Source organism: Sparus aurata, chromosome 23 (assembly GCF_900880675.1).
Source record: "Sparus aurata chromosome 23, fSpaAur1.1, whole genome shotgun sequence".
NCBI lineage: Eukaryota > Metazoa > Chordata > Actinopteri > Spariformes > Sparidae > Sparus > Sparus aurata.
In genome coordinates, this window is record NC_044209.1 from 18,134,593 (window position 1) to 18,160,732 (window position 26,140).

At 41.0% G+C, this 26,140-nt stretch overlaps 2 protein-coding genes and 1 long non-coding RNA gene across 7 annotated transcripts in view; 2 read left to right on the forward strand and 1 right to left on the reverse strand.

Moving 5' to 3' along the window:
• The window catches only part of LOC115575683 (uncharacterized), a 67,035-nt gene extending 65,813 nt beyond the window's left edge, over window positions 1-1,222 (reverse strand). The window contains exon 1 of the long non-coding RNA XR_003982710.1: window positions 1,065-1,222. This is a non-coding gene — a long non-coding RNA (uncharacterized LOC115575683). The remainder of the gene's footprint in view (window positions 1-1,064) is intronic.
• A 132-nt stretch (window positions 1,223-1,354) lies between these two features.
• Window positions 1,355-4,630, forward strand: pycr1a (pyrroline-5-carboxylate reductase 1a). 2 transcript variants are annotated; one of them, XM_030407919.1, is made up of 8 exons: window positions 1,355-1,467; window positions 1,699-1,785; window positions 1,899-1,969; window positions 2,125-2,304; window positions 2,885-3,106; window positions 3,185-3,277; window positions 3,823-3,986; window positions 4,286-4,630. In XM_030407919.1, the coding sequence occupies exons 2-8, from the start codon at window positions 1,719-1,721 to the stop codon at window positions 4,470-4,472; spliced, it is 984 nt and encodes a 327-aa protein (XP_030263779.1). In that variant the 5' UTR covers window positions 1,355-1,467; window positions 1,699-1,718; the 3' UTR covers window positions 4,473-4,630. The 2 variants fall into 2 exon arrangements, with proteins under 2 accessions (XP_030263779.1, XP_030263778.1); XM_030407918.1 differs by having other exon boundaries at window positions 1,714-1,785.
• A 723-nt stretch (window positions 4,631-5,353) lies between these two features.
• LOC115576097 (transcription factor MafG) lies at window positions 5,354-22,160 on the forward strand. Of its 4 annotated transcripts, XM_030408607.1 has the most exons (4): window positions 5,866-6,404; window positions 14,992-15,160; window positions 17,024-17,096; window positions 17,944-22,160. In XM_030408607.1, the coding sequence occupies exons 3-4, from the start codon at window positions 17,061-17,063 to the stop codon at window positions 18,394-18,396; spliced, it is 489 nt and encodes a 162-aa protein (XP_030264467.1). In that variant the 5' UTR covers window positions 5,866-6,404; window positions 14,992-15,160; window positions 17,024-17,060; the 3' UTR covers window positions 18,397-22,160. The 4 variants fall into 4 exon arrangements, with proteins under 4 accessions (XP_030264465.1, XP_030264467.1, XP_030264466.1 ...); XM_030408605.1 differs by lacking the exons at window positions 5,866-6,404; window positions 14,992-15,160 and adding an exon at window positions 5,354-5,660; XM_030408606.1 differs by lacking the exon at window positions 14,992-15,160.
• The last annotated feature ends 3,980 nt before the right edge of the window (window positions 22,161-26,140 follow it).

Genomic DNA, 26,140 nt, shown 5'->3' on the forward strand with positions numbered 1-26,140 from the left:
ACTAAATACCATCCTTATGTCATTTACTCAATGTCGCAAGTGACAACCAACCCCAAAGAAAAAAAGACAAGATAAGAATCCACAACTGGGATTTTTTGCTGGCGACTGGGCTAACACCCACATGTTGTAGCCTAGCTAAGACAATAAATTCTCTAAACTAAAGCTTTCCTTCATACCTCACCTTAAAATGTTCAAGGGTGAGGTAATTCTTCTAAGTTTTAGTGACACAACATTTAGTCTCAATCGATTACTTCCATTTTTACTTTGACTTCCTCCTGGTATGAAGAACTGAAACTTCCAAAATCAAAAATGAATAAAGAAAAAAGGAGACATAGGCTTTTCGATTAAGATTTTATACAATGTGACATAAATTGATATTCCCGTTTTAATTTGATGATGTATTCACTTACCTTTGCATTAATCCCTTTATTTATTTACTTTGCCATTTGGTTTACTCTACCAGTTCATTATTCATATTTTATTTTACTTACATATTTATCCATTAATTTGCCAAATACAAAGGGAAATAGTTGAGAATAGACATAAATATAAGCATAAAAAACTATAACTCAATAAATAAAATGGGAAAGTAAATAAATTGGAGGAATAAAACAAAGGTTAATAAATCAAACAGAAATGTCAATTTCTGTCACATTTATGATTTAATTGATGCTACATTTACTTTTTTGCATTTATTGACATGTAACTTATCTAATAAGCATTTAAGTATAACATTTGGCAGTTCAAGTCCTCCTTATAACGTTACCAGATGTACAGCAACAGGCGAACTAATAAAATGTTACCTCGAACAAAATTAGCATACATTTTTCTCGCAGTATGAACAATGTTAGTTGTTTTTAGACATTTTAATGCTGAAAGGTTACGTGTTACATCTTTAAATTAAATTACTGTTTTATTTAATTGGGCTATTTTAATTGTATCTGCAGCCCTGGACAGCCTTTGTTTGATCCCCCCAAAGCTTTAGCCTCATAACCATCCACAACCTTGTGACACATTAAGCTAGCAGCTGAAAGACAAATGATAAAATGTGGGCTATTACTTACCACAGGCGGTTAACTAGGCTACAAGTTGTCTTTCTGGGTCAGGATAACATCTGTCTCCATTCCCCAGAAAATAGACTCTCCCCCTGTCTTTCGAGCATTCCGCCAGCAGATGATAGTAAAGCGCCGACACGGTGACCAACTTTTCAGCCCCGCGGCACAACCTGATGCAACCGGCTTTTCAGTTTAACAGTGCCCGCCCCAAATGACGGCTAATCTCCCTGTGATTGGTCAAACGCGTGCCGTGCTCTCTAAAGAAGCGAGCTCATTGGCTGCGTCACATCTCTGTCAAATATTCCCTCGGCAGACACAGTGGAGCGCGAGACAACCTGGGCCACGTTGACTCTTATAATCTCAGGTGTTTTTTCCAGGTGGATGCGGAAGTGAGAAGTTCTACACTTTATTCGTAAGTCTTTTATCCGAGAATACATTAATTGTAGAGCAATATGGCTGCCGCTGACTGTCCTTTGTTTACAAACGTCGTAATGAGGAAGTAAAGAGTGTGTTTACTACTTCAGCACGACATCTCCAAGGCTGTACAGTAGCTGCGAGAGGCACGATAGTTATCGATCTTAAGAGAACCACCTGTTTTTGTTGTTCAAAGTGGATTAACTTCTGCTAGAGTTAAAGTTTTCAGCTCTTTCACACACAGGTAGAATGAGTGTGGGTTTCATAGGAGCAGGCCAGCTGGCCCACGCTCTGGTGAGAGGCTTCACAGCTGCAGGTGAGTTATGAGTCATACTGTTACCATGCATGACTTCTGTTGTTGATGTATGATGATTGCAATCAGACACTGAATTGATTTCTGGATTATTATTATTTTTTTTCTATTTGAAGGCGTGATTGCCACCCACAAAATCACAGCCAGTTCCCCCGACACAGATCTCCCCACTGTACAGGGACTGCGGGTGGGTAACTTACTAAATTAGGCATATCAATATTTTGTATAATTGAATCAGCGATTCTGTTTAATAAAGGTTCAATTCATAGTATATAACATTGTTGGACTCATGTAATGGATTCCTATGGATATTTCTAGTACTAAATTATGTGATTTGTACAGAGACTGGGAGTCCATTTCACCACCAGTAATAAAGAGACTGTGAACAAGAGTGATGTTCTCTTCCTGGCTGTGAAGCCACACATCATTCCTTTCGTACTGGATGAGATCGGACCAGACATTGAAGATCGTCACCTCATTGTGTCCTGTTCTGCAGGTGTCACCATCAGCTCTATAGAGAAGGCAAGTGATAGCCCCCTGAGATTGTTGAAAGCAGAAGTGAATCTTGTATATACATATAAAAAGATAGATAGATAGATAGATAGATAGATAGACGCATTTGTTGTTGGTTTAGTCATCTGCAACATCAGAAAATGCCAGAAAACTTTATCACCTAACTTGACCAAGAAAATACATTATTAAAACTACAATTTTGCAGTTTTATGAGATGATTTGTACTCTTTTATATGACATGGTGAGTCATTTTTTAAGAGCTATATATGACTGCATCACCCATTGTAAAATTCTGGTTTTATTGTTTGAGCTAACATAAGGCTCTGACTGTTTTCCTGTGCCATTAGCTCAGTAGACCCTCGGGCAAAAAAGTCACATGTTGTAACATGTCGTTGGTTAGCGGCTTGAAGTGTTTGGAGTTTAAACATCCATACATTTGCATTTAGTCGGACTAGGATAAGTTGTCTTTACAAATATTATATTAATGACAGACAAAAGCAAATTAAAACTATTCTAAAGTTAGTTCTTTAAAAGTTTCAAACTATAAATGAGAACTCCTGTTTATTCAGTACTTTGATATCTTTCACAGAAGCTGCAGCAGTATCGCACTGCTCCAAAGGTGATGCGTCTCATGACCAACACGCCAGTGGTGGTGCGTGAGGGTGCAACTGTGTACTCCACAGGCACCCATGCAGAACTGGAGGATGGACGGCTCCTGGAGCAGCTGATGGCCAGTGTGGGGTACTGCATTGAGGTGGAAGAGGACCTGATTGATGCTGTCACCGGCCTCAGCGGCAGCGGCCCTGCCTACGTGAGTCTTTTGCCCAATTTTACATTTCCTGTAAAACTGTTTTCCCCCCTCCTAACAACTATGGTTGTGGCCTTGCAGGCGTTTACAGCTGTAGAGGCTCTCGCTGATGGTGGAGTTAAAATGGGCCTGCCCAGGAGACTGGCTGTGCGCCTTGGAGCCCAAGCCCTGCTGGTATTACTGTTTTGTCTTTTTTAACACATTTCTGTGCTACATGTACATGCTTTCCTTCATGTTTTGTTTTTGTTCCTGTTTCATTAGATTACCATTGGTTTGTATAGCTACCTCGGCATCAAACTGTAGTCACTCATAGATCCAAGCCACCTAAATATGCCAAATTGTTTTTCATCAAGATTCATATATTATTCCCTAAGAAATTAACAGACGTGTCGAAAAAAACTCTTTTTTTTCGGAAATCCACTTGATGGTTTTTGTCTGAGCCTCCTGACAAACCAACCAACAACACAGGTGAAAACATAATGTTTTCAAGCTTTACTCTGTTTTATCTGCCTTATTTTTAGGGCCATTTAACACCCTCTGGAGTAAACATGTGTAGTTTAACATACACTATTCCTGTAAAATCCATACATCCTGATAAAATGTTGCCAGGTGTTTGCAGACAATATAAAGTATGCTGAACAAAGACACAAGCTGGACATGACATAATCAGGATTGTGTGAGTCTGATGTGGATTTCCCTTTCCCCATGTTTCTTTTAAGGGAGCTGCTCGGATGCTGTTGGACTCCGAGCAGCACCCCGGCCAGCTCAAGGACAACGTGTGCTCGCCAGGGGGCGCCACCATCCACGCCCTGCATGTCATGGAGAGTGGCGGCTTCCGCAGCCTCCTGATCAATGCTGTAGAGGCTTCCTGTGTTAGGACCAGGTGAGTTCTGTCAGACAAACAAACTAACATGTGTTTTTCCTGTTGAAGGGACACACAAGAAATGCGGTTAAGTTCATTTTCCTACTCAAATGGCCAAGTTGATGTATTACCTCTGAAGTTTATTATTCAGACAGTAGATGGAGCTGTATGCAAATACTGTTACAATGAGAGTTTTGTCCTTCTCTGGTTACTATTTACTTAGTGATACGGTTATTATGATGCTGCTATACTAGATGTGCCAAGTATTTCTGTTTTATCGCTGTTATAAATGTCTCTGTGTTCTATCCTTCTCTAAAAAGGGAACTTCAGTATTTGGCTGACCAAGAGAAAATCTCCCCAGCTGCCATAAAGAAGACAACTCTGGACCAAGTGTTGCAGCAGCCGGGAGTGACTGCAGATGCTGTTGGAGTCAGACCTCGTGGGATCAGTATGTTCAGCAGCAGTAGCAGTAGCAGCAGCAGTAACCCAAGGAGCAGAAAGAAGTGAACATTTCTTTTGTAATGCTCAGACAAAGCACATTGTAATCTGAAGATGAGATAAGCTAACCCAGTGGAGTACTTCCTAGAATATAATATAATATATTTGGGATGATACTGTGAAAAAAGCAATATTTCTTTTTGTAATAAACTGTCCTTTATTTGTGAGATGTAATGTTTTATATTCCTACAGTAGTTTACAGTATGCACCATTTGTCTTCACATTTATTGGGATCAGATATTTCTCTTTGAATCTTTTCAGTTTCTTGTGGAAAGGCCCTTTTAGTGACCGTTAAGACGACTGGTATGGGTTGCTCATATTTCAGTGGTGGTTAAACTTTAGGAAAGATCTTCTCGCAGACATACATAATAATAATTTCAATATCTGTGGTTGACATGAATTTTTAAATATTATTGTAGTCAGACCTATTCTGATTGCAAAGTTAGGTTTACTAAATAATTCAGTTCAGTGGTATGCAGTGAAGCTTTAAGCTCTACACCAGGGCTGACCAAAGTGAGGCTCCTAACCCTACCACAAAAAGCAAAACGGATCGCTATCGCATTAAAACATGAAAGATTTAATTGTGATAATAATTTTTTTTTTTTTTTAAATGTTATATCAGGGTATTCTCATGTTTTTTACAACTTACAAACGTATCACGTTATAAGAAGAAACTCTTCTTGTTAGTTTCACATTAGTTACTGTGTTTTTTTTTCCTTTTGCGGTTTGGCAGCAATAAGCTCCTGTAGTTTTCAAACATATTTCTTAAAATGCAATGAAACTCGAAGTTTTCAAAATCTTACATGATTAAAAACAGCAGTGGATGTGATTTAATTGTGCGAGCGTTTGCTGGACAGCAGTTCTGTTTCTCTCAGTCACCTGATGAGTTTTAGCAGCTGGTGAGAGTGTGACAATAAGGTGAACATTTTGGGTGAAAATGTGTTTGTTTTTTTTCCCTTGTGATGGGAAGAAGATCCTTCATGAATGAAGGCACGTGACCAAACACGATGACGTCTGGCTTCGATACAAGAGAAAGGAATCAACAAGGAGAGCACGAGCTGGCGTCTGGAAGCGCCAACGCTTCTGTCAGTGAGCCGACATTTAACCGCAGCCCCTGATGTGTACTCGCCGTCGGGACGGTACCAGGAGAGGAAACTGACGGCGACAACCCCGGAGAGCGTCATTTTTTACAGCCAGGTGGGTCCGCAAACCAAACAGAGCCCGTGTTGTTATGCTGAGTGTGCATGCTTGCCGACGAGCTGCGGCTAGCTTCACGGGCTAGCATGCCTAGCCGTCCTCGTCAAGCTAGCATGACGCGTACTAGAAGCGGATTTCAAAATAAGATTAACAAGCTTGCTGTCTCTTGTGGGGGTTTTTTATTGTGAAACGCCCGTACCGGAAAAGTCGCGTATTCGCAGGGAGCTGACAACAGTCGGACTCGCTACTATGCTGAGATGGCAGCTAATCTTGTGTACACACTCATGAGCCGCGGATCAAACGTGTCACTCTGATTCGGGGGCTCGGTGTCACGGTGTCACGACGGGCAACGGTGATTTTTCTTCTCCGGCAGAGAAATCGCTCGAACAATGCTTCAGTGGTAGTAACGTTAGGGAGGCTGAGCACGGGGATTTCCTCGCCTGCTTGTTTTGTAGGCGGGGAGTTGTTTGCCACTTTCACAAGCAGCCGATGAGACACACAGGAGTCGAGGAATGTCAAAACTGTGCAACTAGGCTGCTTTTTTTTGTGATAAACATTGCGCGTGCGGTGTATCCCAGCGCACCTTCTTCTTCTTCTTCTTCTCCTCCTCCTCCTCCGTCTTCTTCTTCTTCTTCTTGCTGGTTTGTCAACTCATGCGCTTCTTGCTGTTCAAACCTGCTGCTTCATCACCTCGTTGTGCAAAAGGAGCAAGAGCGAGCCGAGGCAGCGGTTTAGCAGGATCAGGTTGGTGTTTTTAAAAAAATAAAATAAAATATTACATTTTTTTATTTGAAATATTTCCCCCTTCATGACAAATTCCTAACGTGATCTGTAAATCTGAGCCGCGTGTTCTTGCTTTTGTGCGGCTTTTGAAACGAATGCATGCGCGGATTTTCATCTGGTATAAGAAATGCATCGAATTGGTTCACCTGAAGTGACAATTCATTTAACCACTGGTTCAGTTGTAACAATGGCAGAGGCGAAACCCTAACCCGCCGTCCTTGGCTTTAATACCACAGCCAGGCAAGCATTGTTTCATATCTCAGAGCCAACAAACAAGTAGCGGTATTTTTATCGTGCTGAATCATCACAATGATGAATTTAGACGTTTCTCAGAATCCACCCCGAAATATGGCACCACCGCACAAAGGTCTGCTCGCTGGATTAAAGGGGGTCGATGTCTTATCACCAAGCCGCCTTTTATTGTTATTGTGATTATCATCATCATCACCATCACGGATCGAAATGGTGCTGATCTGTCGTGCACAGTCAGTCATCAAGCCATGAGCATCAAGTGATGACCATCATTCATTTATCAATAGGCTCATCTACATTCATGCTGAGAATGTGCATTTTTATTGCAGCGCTGTCAGGAATGTACATCAACAAGCGGGGTGCGAGTACATTTCGACTAAGTGCTCAAGTGTCAACTGCGATGTCAAATCCATTTTAAAAATGCATGATAAGCAATATATTATGCCCGCATGTGTTGTTATAATGGAGTCTGGCAACGTGTGGCTGTTTTAAATTGGGTCATGTGTAATTATGGGATGTATGGGAGGTTGAAAACCACACATAATTCAGGTGGTGTTTGACATAAAATGCTGGTGTGGGAGATGAGTATTTTTGTGTGGTTTTATTTTTGTATTTTTTTTTTTTTATAAAATACTATTGAGCACCAGCTTTACGCAGTATAACACTTGATTTATTTTGGAGGCAGATGCTCTTGTTTCTCTGTGTGTGACATGATGAAATTTGCTGCCTATTAGAGTGCACGCTTACGGAGGGCAGGTAATGAATTATCCATGGAGAATCACCGTGCAATTTGAAAAGTCACCTTGGAAACTGTTGAGCGTTTATAGGCAGCGGGGCTAAACAGATAGAAGTTGCCCATTCTTGCTCCGATATCCAACTTATTTCATCATCTCTGTTCATGCGAGCAGGGCATTGAAGTGTGTTTAGCAGACAGGCCGGCCCTACATCAGAAGCTCGGCTTTGCAATAAAGCGTAATGCCCATCTCTGCCTTTTCTCTGCAGGTAACCAGAACAGATGAGGGCCCATATTAGAGCCCGATGGGGCTGTGTGGATGGATGCAGGGAGTGGTAGAGATCAGAGCTAAGATTTATCGCCCCTTGCATTGAGGTAGCGATGATAAAATAAGTCTGGATACCGTAGAGGTGAACCGAGTGCACAACTCATACCCAGTGGCGTTGCTCAGAATGGGCAGGCGGTGGAGGGAAGAAGAGGATATTTGAGGTTGATGAAACACGAGGCAAGACTTTACACAGCATAAGGCGCAGTCTGGCCACCAACACCTCTGTATGGCCAACACAGCTGTGCCTTGGGAGTAGTTAACGCCTATTCAGGACAATTAATAGCCTCCAGAAAGGAACACAAATGTGGGATTTGTCCACAAAAGTGCTGCTTAAGCTGCACGGGGAAATGGGAATGCCTGGAAGGAAGGGAGAAAAAGATCAATATAGTTTTTTTTTCCTCGTCTTTTTTTGCAGTAGGGAGGGAATCTTGGTGATGAAACCTCTTGCAAGTGCGGTGCGGATTATGATTGCTTAGCGTTGCGATATGCCCGCTCCACTTCTCAAAGCAATACTTTCATCCAGACAGAGTAGCAAGTGTGTTTGATGAATTTCTGTTTGGAACTTGAGTTAGACTTGGCATGTTCATTACCACCCTGTGTGTGTGTGTGTGTGTGTGTGTGTGTGTGTGTGTGTGTGTGTGTGTGTGTGTTCATAATTTAGATTAGCCAGTACCGGACAGAACATGGTGAGCAAAGGCGTCCAGCGGTGCATTAATAGCTGCTGTTTATCATGTAACCTACTTTTAACTTGGCTGATTAATGTTTGAGAGACATCAGTGGTGAACTGACATGAAAAACCAGTCATTTGACCGGACAAATGCTTCTGTAAGGAGTCGAAATGAACGACACAATGAGGAAATAAATAGTGTCTATGCACTTAAAAATAGGCTGTTCTTCCTATGTTCTGATACGTCAGGGGTAGGGATGCAAATTTAGAGCAAAAAAGACATGAGAAACGTGATCTTACCGGACGTATACTTCTGCAAGAAGTCAAAATGAAACTAGCTAATGACATTATGAGGAAATCAGCAGTTTCTATGCATGTCTGAGAGCACTGGGGGACAAAAATAGACCCTTCTTCCTATGTTCTGATATGTCCTGGGTAGGGATGCAAATATATAGCAAAAAAACATTAGATTTGACCAAACTCATACTTGAGTAAGATGCCAAAATGAAATTAGTTAATGGCACAGAGTGGAAGTCAACCGTGTCTATACATTTTTTAGGGTATTATTAAATTCTCCTGTCCACGTTCTGATATGTTCTGGGTAGGGTGCACATTTAGAACAGTTTCTTTAATTGATAGTTGGTTTATCAATCATTAGATATGAAATATGTTTTTCCATAAAAAAACAAACTGTTCTAACCAATTGACATGATCTATGTTTGAAACAAAATCAGAGGACGCTATATTAGGAGTTAGAATGAAGGTGAGATAAAAGTTGTAATTACTTCATTTTAATTGCAAAACTCCAGTCAATCGGGACTCAATACTTGACCCAACAAAATCCAACCCTTATTCCGTCTTTTCGTAGTACAGATTACTAGTATTTTAATTAAATACATTTTTCTGATGCCATTATTAAGTATTTTATACTCATATTTTATATACAAGTATTTGTAATTTGTGACAAAATAATTTTGGATGTATTTGTGCTGATCTTGATTGTAATTTCATACATATTAGCTCGGTTAAATACTTAACAGCAATTAATCAGTAATTAATCCTGAATCATTAGCATCTCAGGTCATGTTTATAAAGAGGTTAAATATAGTGAGACCTTTTTCTTAGACAAGCAGCACATTGGAAACGAGCTCAATATCATTACACTGCCACTAATACTGCATGTTTTGGTTCTTGATCAAATTAGCAGACTCTCTGAAATGTCTGTAGATTTCCAAAATAAATTGCTTCTATAGATTCAACTATGCACACATGTGTTCAGCAGGATACAGCATTCAGATTTTTTATTACTTGTTTTGTCCAGTCAACTTTTAACTGGCACTGATAGACAAGAGGACAATCAAATTGTATGAATGTACAGGTTTTAATTCTACAAAATGCTCTTTATTTAAAAAAAAAAAAAGAGTGACACAATTGTTTAAAGACTATCCTGCTTTCTTTATCACTAAATAGAACAATGAGTTAATTATTTGATGTTTGCTCAGTTATTTAGTATTTAGCTGCAGTAACAGGGTGAGTAGGTTGCAGCTCAGTTTCTTGCTGAAGATTAAAGCTGCATTATGTTGTTTTGGGGAAGACATTTCAATCAGAAGAGAAAGTTCTTCATTGACTCGCTCGAGGTTGAATTTCTTCTCCAAAACTCCATCATAGTGGATAATAATATATTCAGCTCATTTATCTGTGGACGGACACACTGGGTGCTGTGGGGATCAAACTTGTGACCATTTGACCAATTAACAATCTTTATTCCACTTCTACATTCCTTGAAATGTTAAAGTCTGTGAAGCACTGAGAGTGATGACTCCCCAGGTCGTGATGATCAGTTGAGGGAGACTTGACTTATAAAGTCTTGGTACTGAATGCACGGTTATTAATTCAGACTGAATGCTGGAATGACGTAATTGTGATTTTCTTTTTTGGAGACACACTCAAAGTGTGAGGCTCCATCAAATATCCTGTAGGCAGACATCATCAGTCACTTGGCATAATTTGAACTGAGCGCTGGCAGTGTTATTAATAGAAATTAGCATCTTTGTTACTCTCAGGTAATAACTCTGCTGCTAACCGACTGCACTTGAATCAAAGCACTCCACGGGAGAAAAATAAGATGATAAATTTGTTTTCTTTATTAATTTTTTTAACGCCGTGGTGCTGCTGAGCTCTGTGTGTGTGATGGCCTTATCACAGAGTGGTGTTTCAGAAGAGAAGTCATGGCTGTGTAGTAATACCCAGTAAAAGATGTGAATTAATGCAGTGCTGTTTTACATTCAGTAGCGTTGAAATGTATTGAACTGCTCTAGTTTAGCCTTTTGTGTGCAGAGTGCTGTGTTGTAGATGTTAGGTCAATGCAGTATGCATTTAATATGTATGCAACCAGTGTAGTAAAGCTCCTGGATATTTTGCCAGTGTGTGGGTTGCCTGCAACCCTTACTTCCTCTGCCAGTGCAAGGCTGAAGTATCAAGAGCTATTCTCTTCCTGTTTAATCAAGTCCTCCAGGCAGATGCTGCAGAAGGCCAATGAAGTCTCCTCTCCTGTCCTACTGCTTGTACTAACAGAGCAGCTCTGAGAGTAAACAACAGCTACTGAGCTCAGAAATGGATAAATCTGTATGTATCGAAACATTCGTTAATTCAGACCAGTCTAACCCGAGTCCCTTTAAATAAGCTTCACATTTTCAGCGACTCCAGAAAATACAGAATCCCCCGGGGGCGGTGATTCATGTTTTCACTTTAAACCACATGAACTGGATGCAAATCACAGACATAAATGTACCACATGCTCTTCTGCATGGTATAACATACTAGCTTCCATATGGGGCTTTCTCAGTGCCAGAGTTTATTATAGTGCATCATTCTGTGGTGTCTATTTTCACATTATGACAAATGATCAACGTTCAGTCATGCACATAAAACTCTGTAGAGAAATATATTGAAGTTTTGTACAGATATCTAACTTTGCTGATGTTCACCTCCAATTTACAACTAGTTACCTCAAGATTGATTTCAAAATGAGCAATGTCGACAAACACGTTAAGCCTAAAAGCAACTGAAATAACACATGCTTGACTAATTAGTTATTAGCCTAAAAAGGATTTGCTTTAATCCTGAAAAGATAGTTTAACTGTTAGGAATTATTGAATTATTGATCATTTAAAATGTAAATACCACTATTATCTCTCTATTAGGGTTTCAACTAACGATTGTATTGATTATCAATTAATCTGTCAGTTGTTTTCACGATTAATTGATTAATTGTGTAGTCTATAAAATGTCAAAACCATTGTGAAGATTCCCTCTTTATTTCTTCAATCAACATTACAAAACAAGACTTTTCATGTACCGTCATAAAAACGAATGGAAAAAGTGGAAAATCCTTTCACGTAAGAAGATGCATCAACAGATTTCTTATATTATTGCTTGAAAAGTTTTATCAAAATAGATTGGAGATAAATTATCTTCTGGTTGAGTTATTGATGAATTGACTACTTGCAGCTTTCACTCTTTATTAGCTGAAAGGCATCAAAATTATTTTCAGTTGTCATTTTTATATACATTTACCAGTCCTAGATTCAATTTGGTGCTTTGTAAAATTAGAAACATTCAGGAGCTGATGAATAAGTTAATCGTAATGAGTCTATTGTTATTTATTCTGTAGAAGGTAGAAGTTTGTTCTGTTTAGTCTTTTTCGAGTCTTGTTTTTTACTGCGTGTGTGTAAAAGTGCATTTCTGGAGCGAGAGTCACCAAAGCCTTGGATAAAACGATGACATATTTAGTTTCAGAGCGAAAGTATGTCTTTATATCTACCTTGACATCATTTGCAAGTCAGAGCTTTATTAGGGCAATGTACAGACTGTCCCTAACAACCATTTAACTCTTCGATGAAATAGTCATACTGTATTTATTCTGTGAGTCAGGATCCAAAAGATTTCAGTAAACTGCTATTTTTGCATCGCCCTGAACCTCCGCTGGTCAAAAGCACTGGCTTAGTATTTCCCCTCTACTACAAGCGTATCACATTTCCCTGTGAAAGCTGCTGAATGATTTCCCCTCTCCCTCTTTTTGTCACTCTTATTTCACGCTCTGAATACTTAGTAGTTAATAGCTTCCCTCCCCTTCTTCCCATCGTACCTTTCTTTCTTTCAGACAGACACACTCACTTGCACTCTGCTGCTCTCTCCGTGCACAAGTTCGTACCAGTCATCCAGTAAGTCTTCCAGAGCTATCAGAGGAGTCTGATTTTTAATTTGCAGTTAAATGGCGCCCAACACATGGAGCGTGCTTGATAATTGACTTCACTCAGCTGAAGGGAGGAATGATTAGATCTGAATATCTAGGCGATCTTTTTTCAACTCCCAAACTAGCAGGGAGGGAGTAAAAGCACTGGCTCTGATCAGGCGTGAAGTGGTGAAGATGACTATTTATGGCATCCGGGGTGGCGAGGTTGGCTGACTGCATTAAACGTCTGACCCCTGATGGAGCACAAATAAGCACGATGGGAAAGTGCTGACATCTCTTTTTATTTTTTCACACACTTATCTCATCGCGTGCTTTTTTTCGGTATCTGTGTGGTCATCATCGCTCTATTTCCTGTGGAAGGTCCGTGATAATGGAGCGAGAGGCTACGTGTCTCATACATTATTGATCGGGGAAACTGAATAGGTGATCACACTGACTTAACATCCAGCTCTTTTCTTTTTTTTTCCACGCGTTAATTGTCTAAGAAAGACAACAGAATGCTGAGCCGTTCTATCATCTTAGGCCACACAGCTCCTATGTCTCTTCTCTTGGCTGTACAAACCTTTTACAAGTCTGGACTGGTCACAGCAGAGGAAGAGGATTTAAAATAGGCATATGACCAGAATGAGCCGCATTGTTCGTCCTCTCCTTTTGGAGCGAAAAGCATTGTTTGGTGTGAGATGATATTCAGCTGTTACTTTCACAGAACTGAGTTGCCATTGTTGGACGCTGCCCGCGCTTTTCCTGAAAACAGTCTTTCATCAGCATGCACCTCCACTGTCTAGTTTTATTCACTTCATTAGCAAGCTGCCGATGCCAAGTGCTTGGACGCTTCTCCTCAAGAATTGATCATGACAGGTTAAATTTATATGTGCTTGTGTGGTTTTGGCGATCTGTCTCTGCGTGGATACATGTGCATGTGATTAGCTACGTGATGTGCAATCGACTGTCATGTCTCGGCAAAGCCTGTTAGTCCTCCCCAGCCACGTTTAGTATTCAGAGTGCAGGCGCTGTCGTAATCTGGATTCTGAGGCAGGTTGCAGGGGTTTTTTGTTTGCTCTTATGGCCCTGATAATCTTGTTACACTGCTGTCAAGTGGAGCTGGCTCTCCCTGCAGCCCTGAACCACCATGCGTGCCACCTCGACTACCAGAAATCCACCCCCCCCCAATCCCCCCCCCCACCAGCCCACCGCCATTTTGAGACAGCCGTTGATGGAAGAGCCTTGGATGTATCCTTGAAGAATCACCTCCTGAGCATCTTTATTCAGCCTCCCACCCCCCCGCCCCCGTCTCCCACCCCCACCTTAGGCGGTGAACGACAGTGATAAATATTCATCAGGGGACGCAGTGCGTGGATGCTGTAGCCTCGGTTCCCCCTCAACAAAGGGTCCCCTAGCTAATGGTGTCCATCCTTGGCAGTCCCCCTGGAGAGATCCTGTGGAGGGGATGATATCATTAAAGCATGACACGGACTCAAGGCCGGACCTATCATGTCACATCAGCATTTATCCCAGCAGAGTTTTTTTCTCCCCCCCCCCCCCGCCTTGAGTCTCAACCTAAGCCGACCCCACCTCCACGGGCCGCCCTCTGTAGATTCACATGAACACAGACAGCTTTTGAAGGTTGGCCGGGTTGCTCGCGTCGTGTTGGTTCAACTTCACAACTTCCTAATTGGCACCTTGGTTTTGGTCCTTGCTGAGATCAGTATCTTTTTTTTTTTTTTTTTCAACCTCAACCTGTTCTTCTCAAGCTCCTCCAAATGTGTCGAGCGTGCATTTTTCACAAGGCCGTTTTTTCTCTCTCTCTCTTTCTTTTCTTCTCACCCTCTCTTTCCCTCTCTGTCTGTCTCTCTCACCATCCCCTCCTTCCCTTTCTCTGGGTGACCACACTCAGCGATTTCTATTTCCTGTGGGTGTGATGTCTCTCCTCCGCAAGCAATCAGCTCTGATTTGTCAGCGTTCTTCCAGGCGATTCATAAAAATTCAGCAAGTGCCTACAAAAGACGTCTGTGTCCCCGCGCTTGCTCCCTGCCTCTACCGGCCCCGTGCTCCATGCTGCAGCTCTCGCCTGCTGCTCCCTTTTGCTGAGAAACAAACAAAAGACCAGAGATCATAAATAGGAGGTGATACATGTGTGCAGGGAAACGGTGCATCTGTGTCTGACGTCCTTGTTTTTGGTGAACTTGTCAAATGCAAGGGCATCCTGTTGCAAATCAGTGCAGCAAGTCTGAAATTTCCCTGTCACTTTTTTAGGGAAAATTACAGGTGTGTTTTTCCTCTCTCTTTTTCCTCTCTGTGTGTTTGTGTGAGCAGGCCTCTTTGTCTCTGCGAGGTATGACATGCCTGGTAGTGGAAGGGAGCAGCTGTGCATTGGACCTTGTCTGTGTTGGGCTGCCATGCCCTGTCATTGGTAGCCGTCTGTTGGCAGCAGCTTGTGCTGGAGGGTTGCAGCCTGGGCGCAATCCTTCCATGGTGTCATATGGTGAGCTTTCAGCCATGCCAAGCCATTCCTACTATGTTACCCCTCCACAGCTGTGTGACCGAATACGCCTCTTCAACCTGGACAATGTGCCATCTCTCTGCATTTTTCAAGATTCCAACTGCTTATTGAACAATATTGGGTCTGGGCAGCTGAGGGGAAAATGATAGGCTTATATGAAATTTGGAAGAAGCAGCCTTTTTTTTTTTTTCTCCACTCTCATCCCAGTAGCTATTAGTGGAGTACTTTCCTGTCTATTTGTCCATTATCTGTGCATCATCAAGCAGACCATTATCCCATTATGTTTTGCATCTGTGGTCCAAATGCTTACTGGAAATGAGTCACCACAAAGGCCAGTGAAAGGTAGGTGTTACTATCAGTCTATTCATAGCCGGCCCAACAAGGATGAAAGTATCGCATTTAAAAAGTCCTCCTCAGAACGTGAAAGGCCTTTTTTTTTTATACGGGCATCCGCAGCTCGGGGAAACATTGCCGTTTTATGAGGAGCCAGAGGATTTTTTTGAAGTGAAAGCATCAAGAATGCGAGTCACAGTCTGACCTCATGTTATGTCCCCCGCCTGTGTGATAGTGTCGTATTCAGGTCATTTTTAACAAGCGTCTGTCTCTCCCTGTTTGGCTCAGGTGACCGGTCCACCTGTAGCACCCTTTTGTTGCCATGGAAATATCCTGGCCATCTTGGTGCACTTCAGAGCTACGTCGCATCTCCTTTTTATTAATTTTTTTCTCCCTCTCTGAGCTTTGCAACTCATCACATATAAACATGATTCGTTGCTCAGTGTAGGCTGTAAACACATGCACACACTTGACAGTAGTTCCTCTTTTTGTGGGGATTCTTTTGTTTCCGGTTTTTATGCTAAAAAGTTGTAAGAGCCCACATGCATTTGTTTATGTACTAAGCACAAACACTCCGCCAGCCTGTGTAAATCAGCTTACAGAGGCAATGTGCTGGCTGGGCTGACTGTGGTGGGTGCCTGTGTCGCTGACACAGCATTTACCGCGTGTAGTGTAAAGCACCCAGAGCCACAGCTGTGGGTGTGTTTACGTGTGTGTGTTTGCTTAACCTGAGACCGAAGGCACCCAACCTTCTGTCTGTCTTACCACCACCAGGTTAGATTTCTTGCCTGCGCAGCTTCTCTCGGTGTTCCCTCAGTACTGACATGACAGAATGAACTGCAGTGCAGCCGTGTTATTCTGGACGGTAGCAGAGGCTCTGCAGTAGTTACAGCATAGCTCTCTCTCATTGATTTATGGGATTATAGTCACACACCAGCCAAATCTAGACAGGTGTGACCGTCTAGACTGGACAGCTTGGACAGTAGACGATAGCCTGCCCAGCGCCCCTCCTGTGGATGCATTTAGCTGAGGTTATATCTACAGTAGTGAGGCTGGAGGCTTTGTTTCAGTCTGTCCACGTCCTCTGCTCTGAGAGGCTGCTCTTAACGAAAGTGACTCGAGTTTTGTTTTCCAAGAAATCATTGTGAACCGCTGCCAGCCGACTAAATGTCATCCTCCTTGTGACTAGCCACGCTGCACTTTAAATGCAGCGCAGGGTCCAAGTGAGAGACCTTTGTCAGAGGAGGAAATGCATACCACTAAGTTGTTTACTCTTACCGACAGGTGCAGTAATAGTCCAGGTACCACTCGCTGAACAGACTTGGCATCATTTACAAGGAAGTGTTAAGTCCTTGACCCACTTTATGGCTTGTGTATTTGAAGGACTTAGTCATGCTGTAGCTTCGCTGCCAGAAAATACTTTCATGTGTATTTCACAAGTGTTCTTCCTTCAAGCTTTCCTGTTTAAGTGTTATTGTTCTTTGTACTCACAGTGACTTTTCTTCCCCACAGACCAACCAGCAGTACAGGTGGACGCGGTTCTTGTGGCATGACTACTACAAACAAGGGAAACAAGGCCTTGAAGGTAATTGGCATGTATGAAAGCACATTTAACTTGTCAAAGAGAAATAAAGCCCACCAGTGTGTTGATAATGTACCATCATGTTTTTACTGTTGCTACAAACACAGCTTGAAAATGTCCCTACTAGGCATGCGACAGTGTGAAATTTCATGTCATGATTATCGTGGTCAAAATAATTGCAATTCGCGATATTATTCCGACAATCATCAAAATGTGCTTAAAACTCTTCAAACATACAGGACTCACGTCACCTTACATTCTGATACATTAGGCTTATTGTCATGGTTACAGGCTTATCCGGATTCAGGATTACTCCGACAATGGAAATTTACAAGTGTTTTTAATCTCAATCCGCAATAAAATCTTATGTCCTCCCATCCCTAGTCCCGACGTAGTGTTTAAAATATCCAGTGGTTTCACGTCAACAAACGTTGAAACGCCTTCTCCAACAGCGGTCTCGCACCACCATCCCCATCACCTCCGTAGACATGACAGGCAGCTCATGAACGCAAGTAATCCGAATGTGATATGACGCATATTTTAGAGATGTTGATATTGTATGTATGGCATGTACACATTTAAAATATCCATAGTTATGCAAACTTGAATGCCAACATTTCATGTGGAGACTGGGTTGGGAGAATTAAAAGCAACACTTTGTAACTTTTAAAGTAATTAGACTAAATGAGTGGATGATGGATGGATGGAAAAAGACTCAACAATCATTCATCTTTCTGCAGAAAGTTACATAGTGTTGCTTTAATACACTAAATGTTAAAGGGGCACTACGTAGTTTTGGAGCAGAAATTCAAACTCAGAATTTTGCTTACTAACTGAACCCCATCTCCAGGTGAAGCGGGAGCCGGGGGAAAATGGCACCAGCCTGACAGACGACGAGCTGGTAACCATGTCCGTGCGGGAGCTGAACCAGCATCTACGAGGCCTGACAAAGGAGGAAATCCTTCAGCTGAAGCAGCGACGGCGTACCCTGAAGAACCGAGGCTACGCCGCGAGCTGCCGGGTGAAGCGCGTCACCCAGAAGGAGGAGCTGGAGAAGCAAAAGGCTCAGCTGCAGCAGGAAGTGGACAAGCTGGCCACTGAGAATGCCAGCATGAAGGTGGAGCTGGACGCTCTGCGTTCAAAGTACGAGGCCCTGCAGAGCTTTGCCAGGACTGTGGCCCGCAGCCCCGTCACCTCCGCAAGGGGGCCTATGGCCTCCGTCATAGGGCCCCTCATCCCTGGTAAAGTCGGTGCCACCAGCGTCATCACCATCGTCAAATCCAAAACGGAGGCTAGGTCGTAGTAGCAGAAAGGGGCGGGAGGAAGATTTTCAAGACTAAACTCTAGTCAGTGCATCGTAACACGGCGCAGGATTACCTGTGTAAGTTCTCAATTTCCATATTCGTTACAAACACTAATGACATGCTTCCCAAATTCACTCTGAAAGTATGACTCAGCAGTCTGTACCTTTTAGACAGACATATCGTGCTTTGGGGTGACACAATCAAATTGTTTCCGGAGATCACATGGTGATATTGGCAATACTGAAACGTTTTATTTTAAAAGTAGATTGTGTTCAAGAAGGCAATATTTGGCATCAAATCCAGACTGTTTTTAGCTTGTTGATTACTTATAAGATGCAGTATGTAATGTCATGTCTGTTTCCTTAAGACTGAACTCTTAAGTCTTTCCGTCCTATGAATCGGCATTTGTAGTCTCACAACCAGTAAAATAACTGAAAAAGAAGCCAGCATGTATCTCACTATGAACCCCTTTGCTTGTTATAATGCACTGACTTAAATTGGGATGAATAACAAACGGTCACAAACTCTTGGCATGGATGCTACAGATGTCTTCAACACAGCCTGACTAACCCAAAACTAGTAAATTAGTCCAATTTGTGATTTTGTTGGTCGTCTGTCAAGACCATAATCATGAAATAATGCTCCCAAATCTTGCATTAATTTCTGTTTATGTGACAGGCTTTAAAGAACTCGTCATTATCGACATGACTGGTAGATGCAATAATATATGTATGCACTGAAAATACAAAGAGGTCTTGCATATTTATGGTTAAGTGGAAACGTTTAAAAAAAAAAAAAAAAAAAAGATCAGCAGTTCTTAATGATATTGTGTCGGAGCCGAGTGCCGTTCCGACATGACAAGATTCTTCTACAATATCTGAAAACCTGAATGTTATAACAGTAATATCCTCGTGTTTTGTGGGGGACGGTGAAATCCACAAACCTTTTGAAAACCTAATTTTTGCTCATAGAGAAAAGTATGTTCGAGTTGTTTTGTTTTAAAAGATAATATATTGCATTTTTTGTAATTACTTGTCGACAGGGCCGTCAGATATTTCCAAAAGAAAAATCTTTACACAAGCTTTACTGTTTGAATTGTTAAGGTGTAGAAAACTTTGTCTAATGTTGAGTTATTGGTTTTTATTACTAGGTAGATTACCTTCCATTGTTTATAGAAATACAGATAAAGAAAACGTAAAAAAAAATAAAAATCCTGTGACATCTTTTTTGCAATTGTACCGAAAGTGGCTTACTATTGAAGTCTGATAGCTTTTTTCTAGTGACTAGGCGCGTACTGTGGGGTAGCGCGTGATGTGATGTGTAAGTGACAAGTTGGCAGTGTCGTTCACTGTATAGATGTCAATGCTGTGCTATTTAAAAACAAATCTGTAGAGCTAAACTAGGTGGTGTAAACAAGGTCAATTGTCTTTGTGCGTATTGGCATCTGTGATATCCTCCGCTTCCTTGGTGTTAGTTAACAAATCTCATTGTCATTAAGAGTTTACCACATTCGAGCCATGTAAGACAGAATTGGGTGAAATGGCATTAGCGAACATTTAACTTAAAAGACTTTTTACCTGAAGCTCAAAGTCTGAGTAATGTGATGCACCTGGTGCTGGATGCCCTCTAAACACATCCTCTGTAACGTGAAAGTAAACGACTTTGTTGTTGAGAGGAAGATTTCATTATCGTATTCATTCCAGCTGTTTAATTGGTCTGGATTATCTTGCGGGAATAGAAATTAAAGCTGCTGTAAGCGTTGTCACCGTTTTTAGCTAGCTTCCTGTCCATTTTGCATTTTGCAGTCCCTCCTCTGTGTCATCACATATACACGAGTCCCTTCTTGACCTCTTTCTTTTCTTCAGCCGTTTTCTCTTCACTCAGCCTGTTTGGTAGTACATGCTGCCAGCTGGAATCGGTAGCTTTCCCTGCTCTGCCAACAGGAGGATCCTGTTCTCCGCCCGTTTCCTGAGCAGACAGGGCCGCCTCTTTCTTGAGTTCTCAGTCGTAATTGGATAAAGTGGGCAGGGATACTAGAAAATTTCTTTTCTCTGACAAGGCTCTGTAACAGTGATTACTGTTGGAATATGGAGCTATTTAACACTTATTTTGATAAGAAAACAACACTTACAGCAACTTTAATAACCTCTCAAATGTCACTTTTGATAAACAATTTTATAGTTATTGTTCTCCAAATGCTGAGAAGTCTTTCCTCAAGATAATAATAATAATAATAAGATCGCATCAATGCACTTAAAGGGTAACCACCAAATGGTGCAGCACCACTTGTGTAAAATTTTGTCCCCTGGTCTTCGGATTTTCAGATTAAAAGCGGTAGGGTTTGTATGCACTATGAGCTCCTGCTTGTTTTGCTCAGGACAAAACAGGTCACACTAAAAATGAACAAACCGTTTCTCGATGAAAAGAAGGGAGGCAGGGGTGGCAGCTCTGCTCATTACTTTGTTTTCCTTTTCTTTTTTTATATAATAAGCGTGTCATAAAAGGGCTTCTTCAATCCACACTCAGAAAGAGACGCAGCACGACCACGTAGAATTACAATCAACAGCAGCTGCCAGCAGCGGCGCTCCCTCTGTGCCAAGTGTCTCGTCACTCTTGCCGGTCCTTCCGAAAAGGAATTTAACAGTGAAGGAGTTCTGCAGCTCAAGGTGAAAGTAGTCGTCTAATGATATTAACAGAATGCACTTCATCCAGATCTCACTCTGCTCTGCTCTGCTCTGCTCTGCTGCTGGTCAGAATGTCTTATGGTGTCAGCGAGGTGTTAAATCTACAGCCAGAGACCACCATGGTGCTGGTTAATACTGTCCGTGCGCAAAGTCTCCTCCTCGCTTTGTCAACATGCTTAGCTATCTACATTGACTGGTTAACTGTGGGAAAATATATATCTGACTCTTGACATAGCCCAGTATCGATGTTGGCGTCCTTATTGCTGTGGCAGTCTTGTGGAGTGAATCTTTATTCGTGTCAAGTGTCTTTAAAAGGTGTTCGAGCAGCACCGTCGACCAATCTCTCGATCTCCGCTAGAGACGACGAGTCTCTCTCTCTCTCTATCTCTCTCTCACACATACAGGTGTATAATATGTAGCTACAGTAGGTATTAATGACCATTGTGAAAAAGTGACCCTTAATATGCAACTCAGTGGAAAAAGGTGTGAAAGAGTAGATGTAAGAGTAATCAATATTGTCAAAGTGACTATGGTCTGTTATTTAATAATTCTTGCTGTTTTGTAGATTTTTTTTGTAAAGTGTGTTTTTTTTTGTTTGTTTGTTTTTTGCCCTCAGATTTTCGAATCCCTAAATTTTAAGAAAGCAATTGGCCCTTGTTTATCGCAGCTAACATGTTCAAACCGTAACAGCGTTTTTTTTTTGTTTTTTTTCAAAAAGGATTTCGTGAGACAGTTGCACTCGAGCCTTACTCACTAACTACTCTGGTCTTGAATTAGCTGAATCCATGAATTGGACTTGTGACTGAAAACGTACATGCTATTATTATAAATGTTTGTGCACTGAGTGAAAATGAATGCAACAAGGGCCACTTGCAATATTTTATTTTCTCTGGTATGCCTGTGTGTGTGTGTTTGTTTGTGTGTGTGTGTGCGCGTGTGTGTTTTGTACGTTTGAGGTTCCTCTGCTGCTACACCAGTCATTAATGCTCGTCGTTTTGCTGTAGCATCACCCACAGCGTTTCTGTTCTCACCGTGTGTCGAGTGTGTATTTTGAAATTGATCTTAACACTGTAATTTGTTCTGCAGATTTCTTTTTTTTTTTTTTTTTTTTAATTCCTTGCGGCTTTTTTTTTTCCTGTTTTTTTTTTTTTTTTTTTACAAACAACATTTTAGAGAGGATAAATAACAGCACTTGTGTGGCAGTTGAATTTAATAGCTCTCTCAAGACGTTGGCTTTTTTTTCATGATACGATGCTTTGTAAACAGTCGACTGTGCAGGTTTTTTCCTCTTGCTCCATGGAGTTGGGTCTGTGTTTCAAAGGTTTAAAACTCTGACTAAAGCGAGTAATACAAAGTTAATAATCTGTTTTTGTTATTTTTTCTGTATGGGTTGTAATAAAATATTGCAGTACTTTGTATGAAAACAGACAATAGTTAATTGTAACTATTTATAAATTAAATTATTGTACTTTTTGCAATCTGTAGATAAGTACTATGTATTCATATATACAGTAACAACTGTGGATTTAAACGTGATTCTCTGAGGTGTCTAAGTTATTGATGTATATATTGTATGTTTGTTGATACAGCTTACTTTATTTTCTATAAGACCAATAAAAATGTTTTGAAAAAGGATTTCAACTCTCGTCTGTGGAGGTTTTTTAAACACTGTTAAAATTGGGTTTTGTCATATTCTGTGGCGTCATTGACCCAGTTTGATACTTGTAAAAATAAACTGGCGGGGAAGGCTCTTGCCGTCCAGGGTGGGTTTTTGAGAAGACAGCGATCATTTAGATGGCACGATTTCTTTTTCTCTGATCCAAAAAAAGCCGTTGGGCGACCCACTTTGGCTAACCTCAGCGGACGTATTTTTGGCCCGACACGAGTAAAACATTAGAGTCATGAAGGATGTCTAGGTGTGCTTGTCCTAGATTAGGAGGAGTAGTGAGTTAGTCATCTGCGCTCCCTATGGGCCTCCCAAACCCCCTCTCGTCTCGGCGCACCTCATCAAACATCACCCTCCTCGGCAGAGTTTTCAACCCCAGCACATTCAAAACGCATCTCATGAGGGAGCGCGCTGAGACAAAGAGACAGATGGCTGAAGACGGGCTGCGTCTTACCACTCCATCCTGCAGGGCAAGTCTAAAACCCCCAGTGCCTGTGCACCGTCGCAGCGTGGTATTGTTCTCCTCTTTAAATGAAGGCAGGCTCCTACAGGTCTGCGTGACCTGTGCCTTAAAAAACGGGCTCCTCTCCCTCCTCGGATGCCTGCCCCAGACAAACCTGATGGCCTCTGAAGAGTTGATTAATTCGGCGGGTTGGGTTTAAGGTGAGCTGGTGGGCAATCTAGGACAGCATTCTTCATCTTCACCCACTTCTGCAGCAGGTGCCTGCCCCAGTTCTTTGACCACAGCCCCCGCCGTACAATTAATGTTGCCATCCCCATCACCGAGGGCCGTTCATTTAGCACGTTTTGCCAAGGCTCGACTCGGCTCGGGAGCTCCACTATGCAGAGGACGTGCCTATTTATAAGAGAGGCTTCGCTGTGTTTTCTCACTGTTCACATCAGCAGTTATTCGGTCGCTTAAAGCTGCTGTGACGAGGGGAACAACACGCAGTCCCATCCCGCCAATGAGAGAAAAAAAAAAAAGCTAATGTGCATTCCCTCAAGATAAAAGAGGTGAGGCAAGACTACAGGTACACCAGGATATTAAACATCACAGCTTCTGAGGGGTTCACCTTGCTCGAGCTGAACATTGTGCGGGTGCAGGGTTCCCTCTGCTGGCGCTGGTGTGTAAACACTGTGTGTGATTTAACAGGGTTTTTCCACAAGATGACGCCATACAGCCGTAACGGAGGGGTTTCCCCTACAGTGCACATCTCCGCTGCATCCAGCAGTGAATTCATTGATTCTGTCTCACCTGTTGAAGTCTGAAATGTTATCTAAGCCGACTTCTATCAGCAGACGAGCTAAAAGTCCAACATCATACTCTTATTGTTGTCTTATTATTTTAAAATTTAAAGGTACTTTAGTTGAGTCTCCAGTTTCTGCTACTTTTACTTCCACTCTGTTACATTTAGGTGGCAAATATTGCACTTTTCACTCACTACATGTATTTGATAACTTAGGTACTTGGCATCATAGTCAAAGTAATCAGCCATGGCTGTAATTGGTCAACCCAAAGCATATAGTATGACTATATATACGGGGTAGGATATAAACAGAGGCATTCTAGGCGCCTGTCTAGGGTCTTATTGCCCATAGGGCGCCCAGACAGAGGAGGAAAAAAGATGCCTGGTTTAAATAATCTTTAACAAACATATTCACACACATTTTCAACATTAAAGTATGTGTTACTCTATAAAGATTTCAGTCATTTGGTTGGTTTATTAAACATCTAACGGTGTGTTGGGGGGCCCCTTAAAAAAATTCTAATCTGTCTTTTTAATCCAACTCTCTACAAATACATGTACAATATATACATGATTTACTTTTTGATACTAAAGTACACACACATATAATATCAAATGTTAGAATACTCGATAACAAGTAAAAGTCCTGCATTCAAAGTCTTAGAAAGTAGAAGTGCAAACTACACTAAAAGTATCAAAAGTAAAAGTACTCATTATAATGAATGACCCATTTCAGACTGATATCTGATTGATATATTATTATATATTATTATTGGCAATATAGGCTTATCATAGATATTTTTATGATACCAGAGATGCACCTACAGCATATGAAAAGTTTAGGTTTTTTTTTTTATTATTATAGTGCAGAAGAATATGCGTGTGATATAATAAGGCCCATTAAATTCACAGTGAAGTTGTTTTTTTTCTGTAAATTACCCTGCCCCCATTATATATGTTTGTCACAAGTTAATTGCCATAAAAATGTGCATATATCAGCTAATATATCAAAAAATTACCATCAGGCTATACCTCCAAATTGTATTCACAAGTGTAAGATACGTTAGTAAATGTACTTAGTTACATTCATACAGTCTAATGCAAACTAGCCTAATAACACTGATGTATCAGACGAGTTGACAGGCATTTCAGTTAGAATAGAGTCAGTACACCTCAGCACAAATTGATCTTTGTATCAGCTGAACACAGTAAACATGAACGTCCACGACAACCGAACCGTCCAATAAAGATCTTTATCTTTACGCCAGCTGATAAAGACTGGCTGAATTGCATAGCTGGATTGCACCATTAGCGCTGAATGTAGATGTACCTAAAAAAAAACAAACAGGTGTTCTTCTGAGTCGTGATCTCAACAGTCGCAACAAATTTGCAATCATGTTTTTGTAGCTGTTTTATGTATTTTGTCTGTGGTGCATAAATAAATTCAGATGGTATTATATGACTTTGGCCAGTGGCTTCACTACTGATAACATATTAATAGTATTGATAAAGATGAATAAAGTAGGGGCAACAATTTATTATAACCATCTTTAATGACTGGCACATGTATTGGTAATTTAGCCTCAATTAACAGCAATGTTGTAATAAGTCATACTTGAGTAAAAATAAAGATATAGTGTTAAGTGTCTGATATCAAATGTACTACTAGGTTTAGACTAACTAGACTTCGAAGTTTCCTTGCAATAAATGTACTTAAGTATCAAAAGCACAAGTGAAAGTAAATAATGAAAGTAAATTATACATACACATGTATAATTTACTTTCACTTGTGCTTTTGGTACTTAAGTGAAAGTAAAAGTAAATTATACATACACATGTACATATGTACCGTATGTGAGGGCTGATTATCGTGTTGATACTCAGAAAAAAAACAATATATAAAAAAATAATCCAGTAAAGTAGCCTACAATGTAAGTTTCATCACCGATTAATGGTCATTTCACTGTAAACAATTAGATGCTCTATGAACAATTTATTAAACGATTGTAAATTTTCATTCAGTTGCAACTTTATAATAACATTAAATAAGCTTAATAAATGTTTTATAAAGCATTTCATTGTGTGTGTGTGTGTGTGTGTGTGTGTGTGTGTTTTGCAGTATGAAGTTTAGGGGAAGACATTATAA

Bases quoted from the DNA above. Each gene is read 5' to 3' on its own strand.
- LOC115576097 (XM_030408605.1), top strand. From the start codon at position 17,061: ATGACTACTACAAACAAGGGAAACAAGGCCTTGAAG. The intron at 17,097-17,943 runs GTAATTGGCATG...CCCCATCTCCAG, and splicing joins AGGGAAACAAGGCCTTGAAG to GTGAAGCGGGAGCCGGGGGA.
- pycr1a (XM_030407919.1), top strand. From the start codon at position 1,719: ATGAGTGTGGGTTTCATAGGAGCAGGCCAGCTGGCCCACGCTCTGGTG. The intron at 3,107-3,184 runs GTGAGTCTTTTG...GTGGCCTTGCAG, and splicing joins GCGGCAGCGGCCCTGCCTAC to GCGTTTACAGCTGTAGAGGC. The intron at 3,278-3,822 runs GTATTACTGTTT...GTTTCTTTTAAG, and splicing joins TTGGAGCCCAAGCCCTGCTG to GGAGCTGCTCGGATGCTGTT.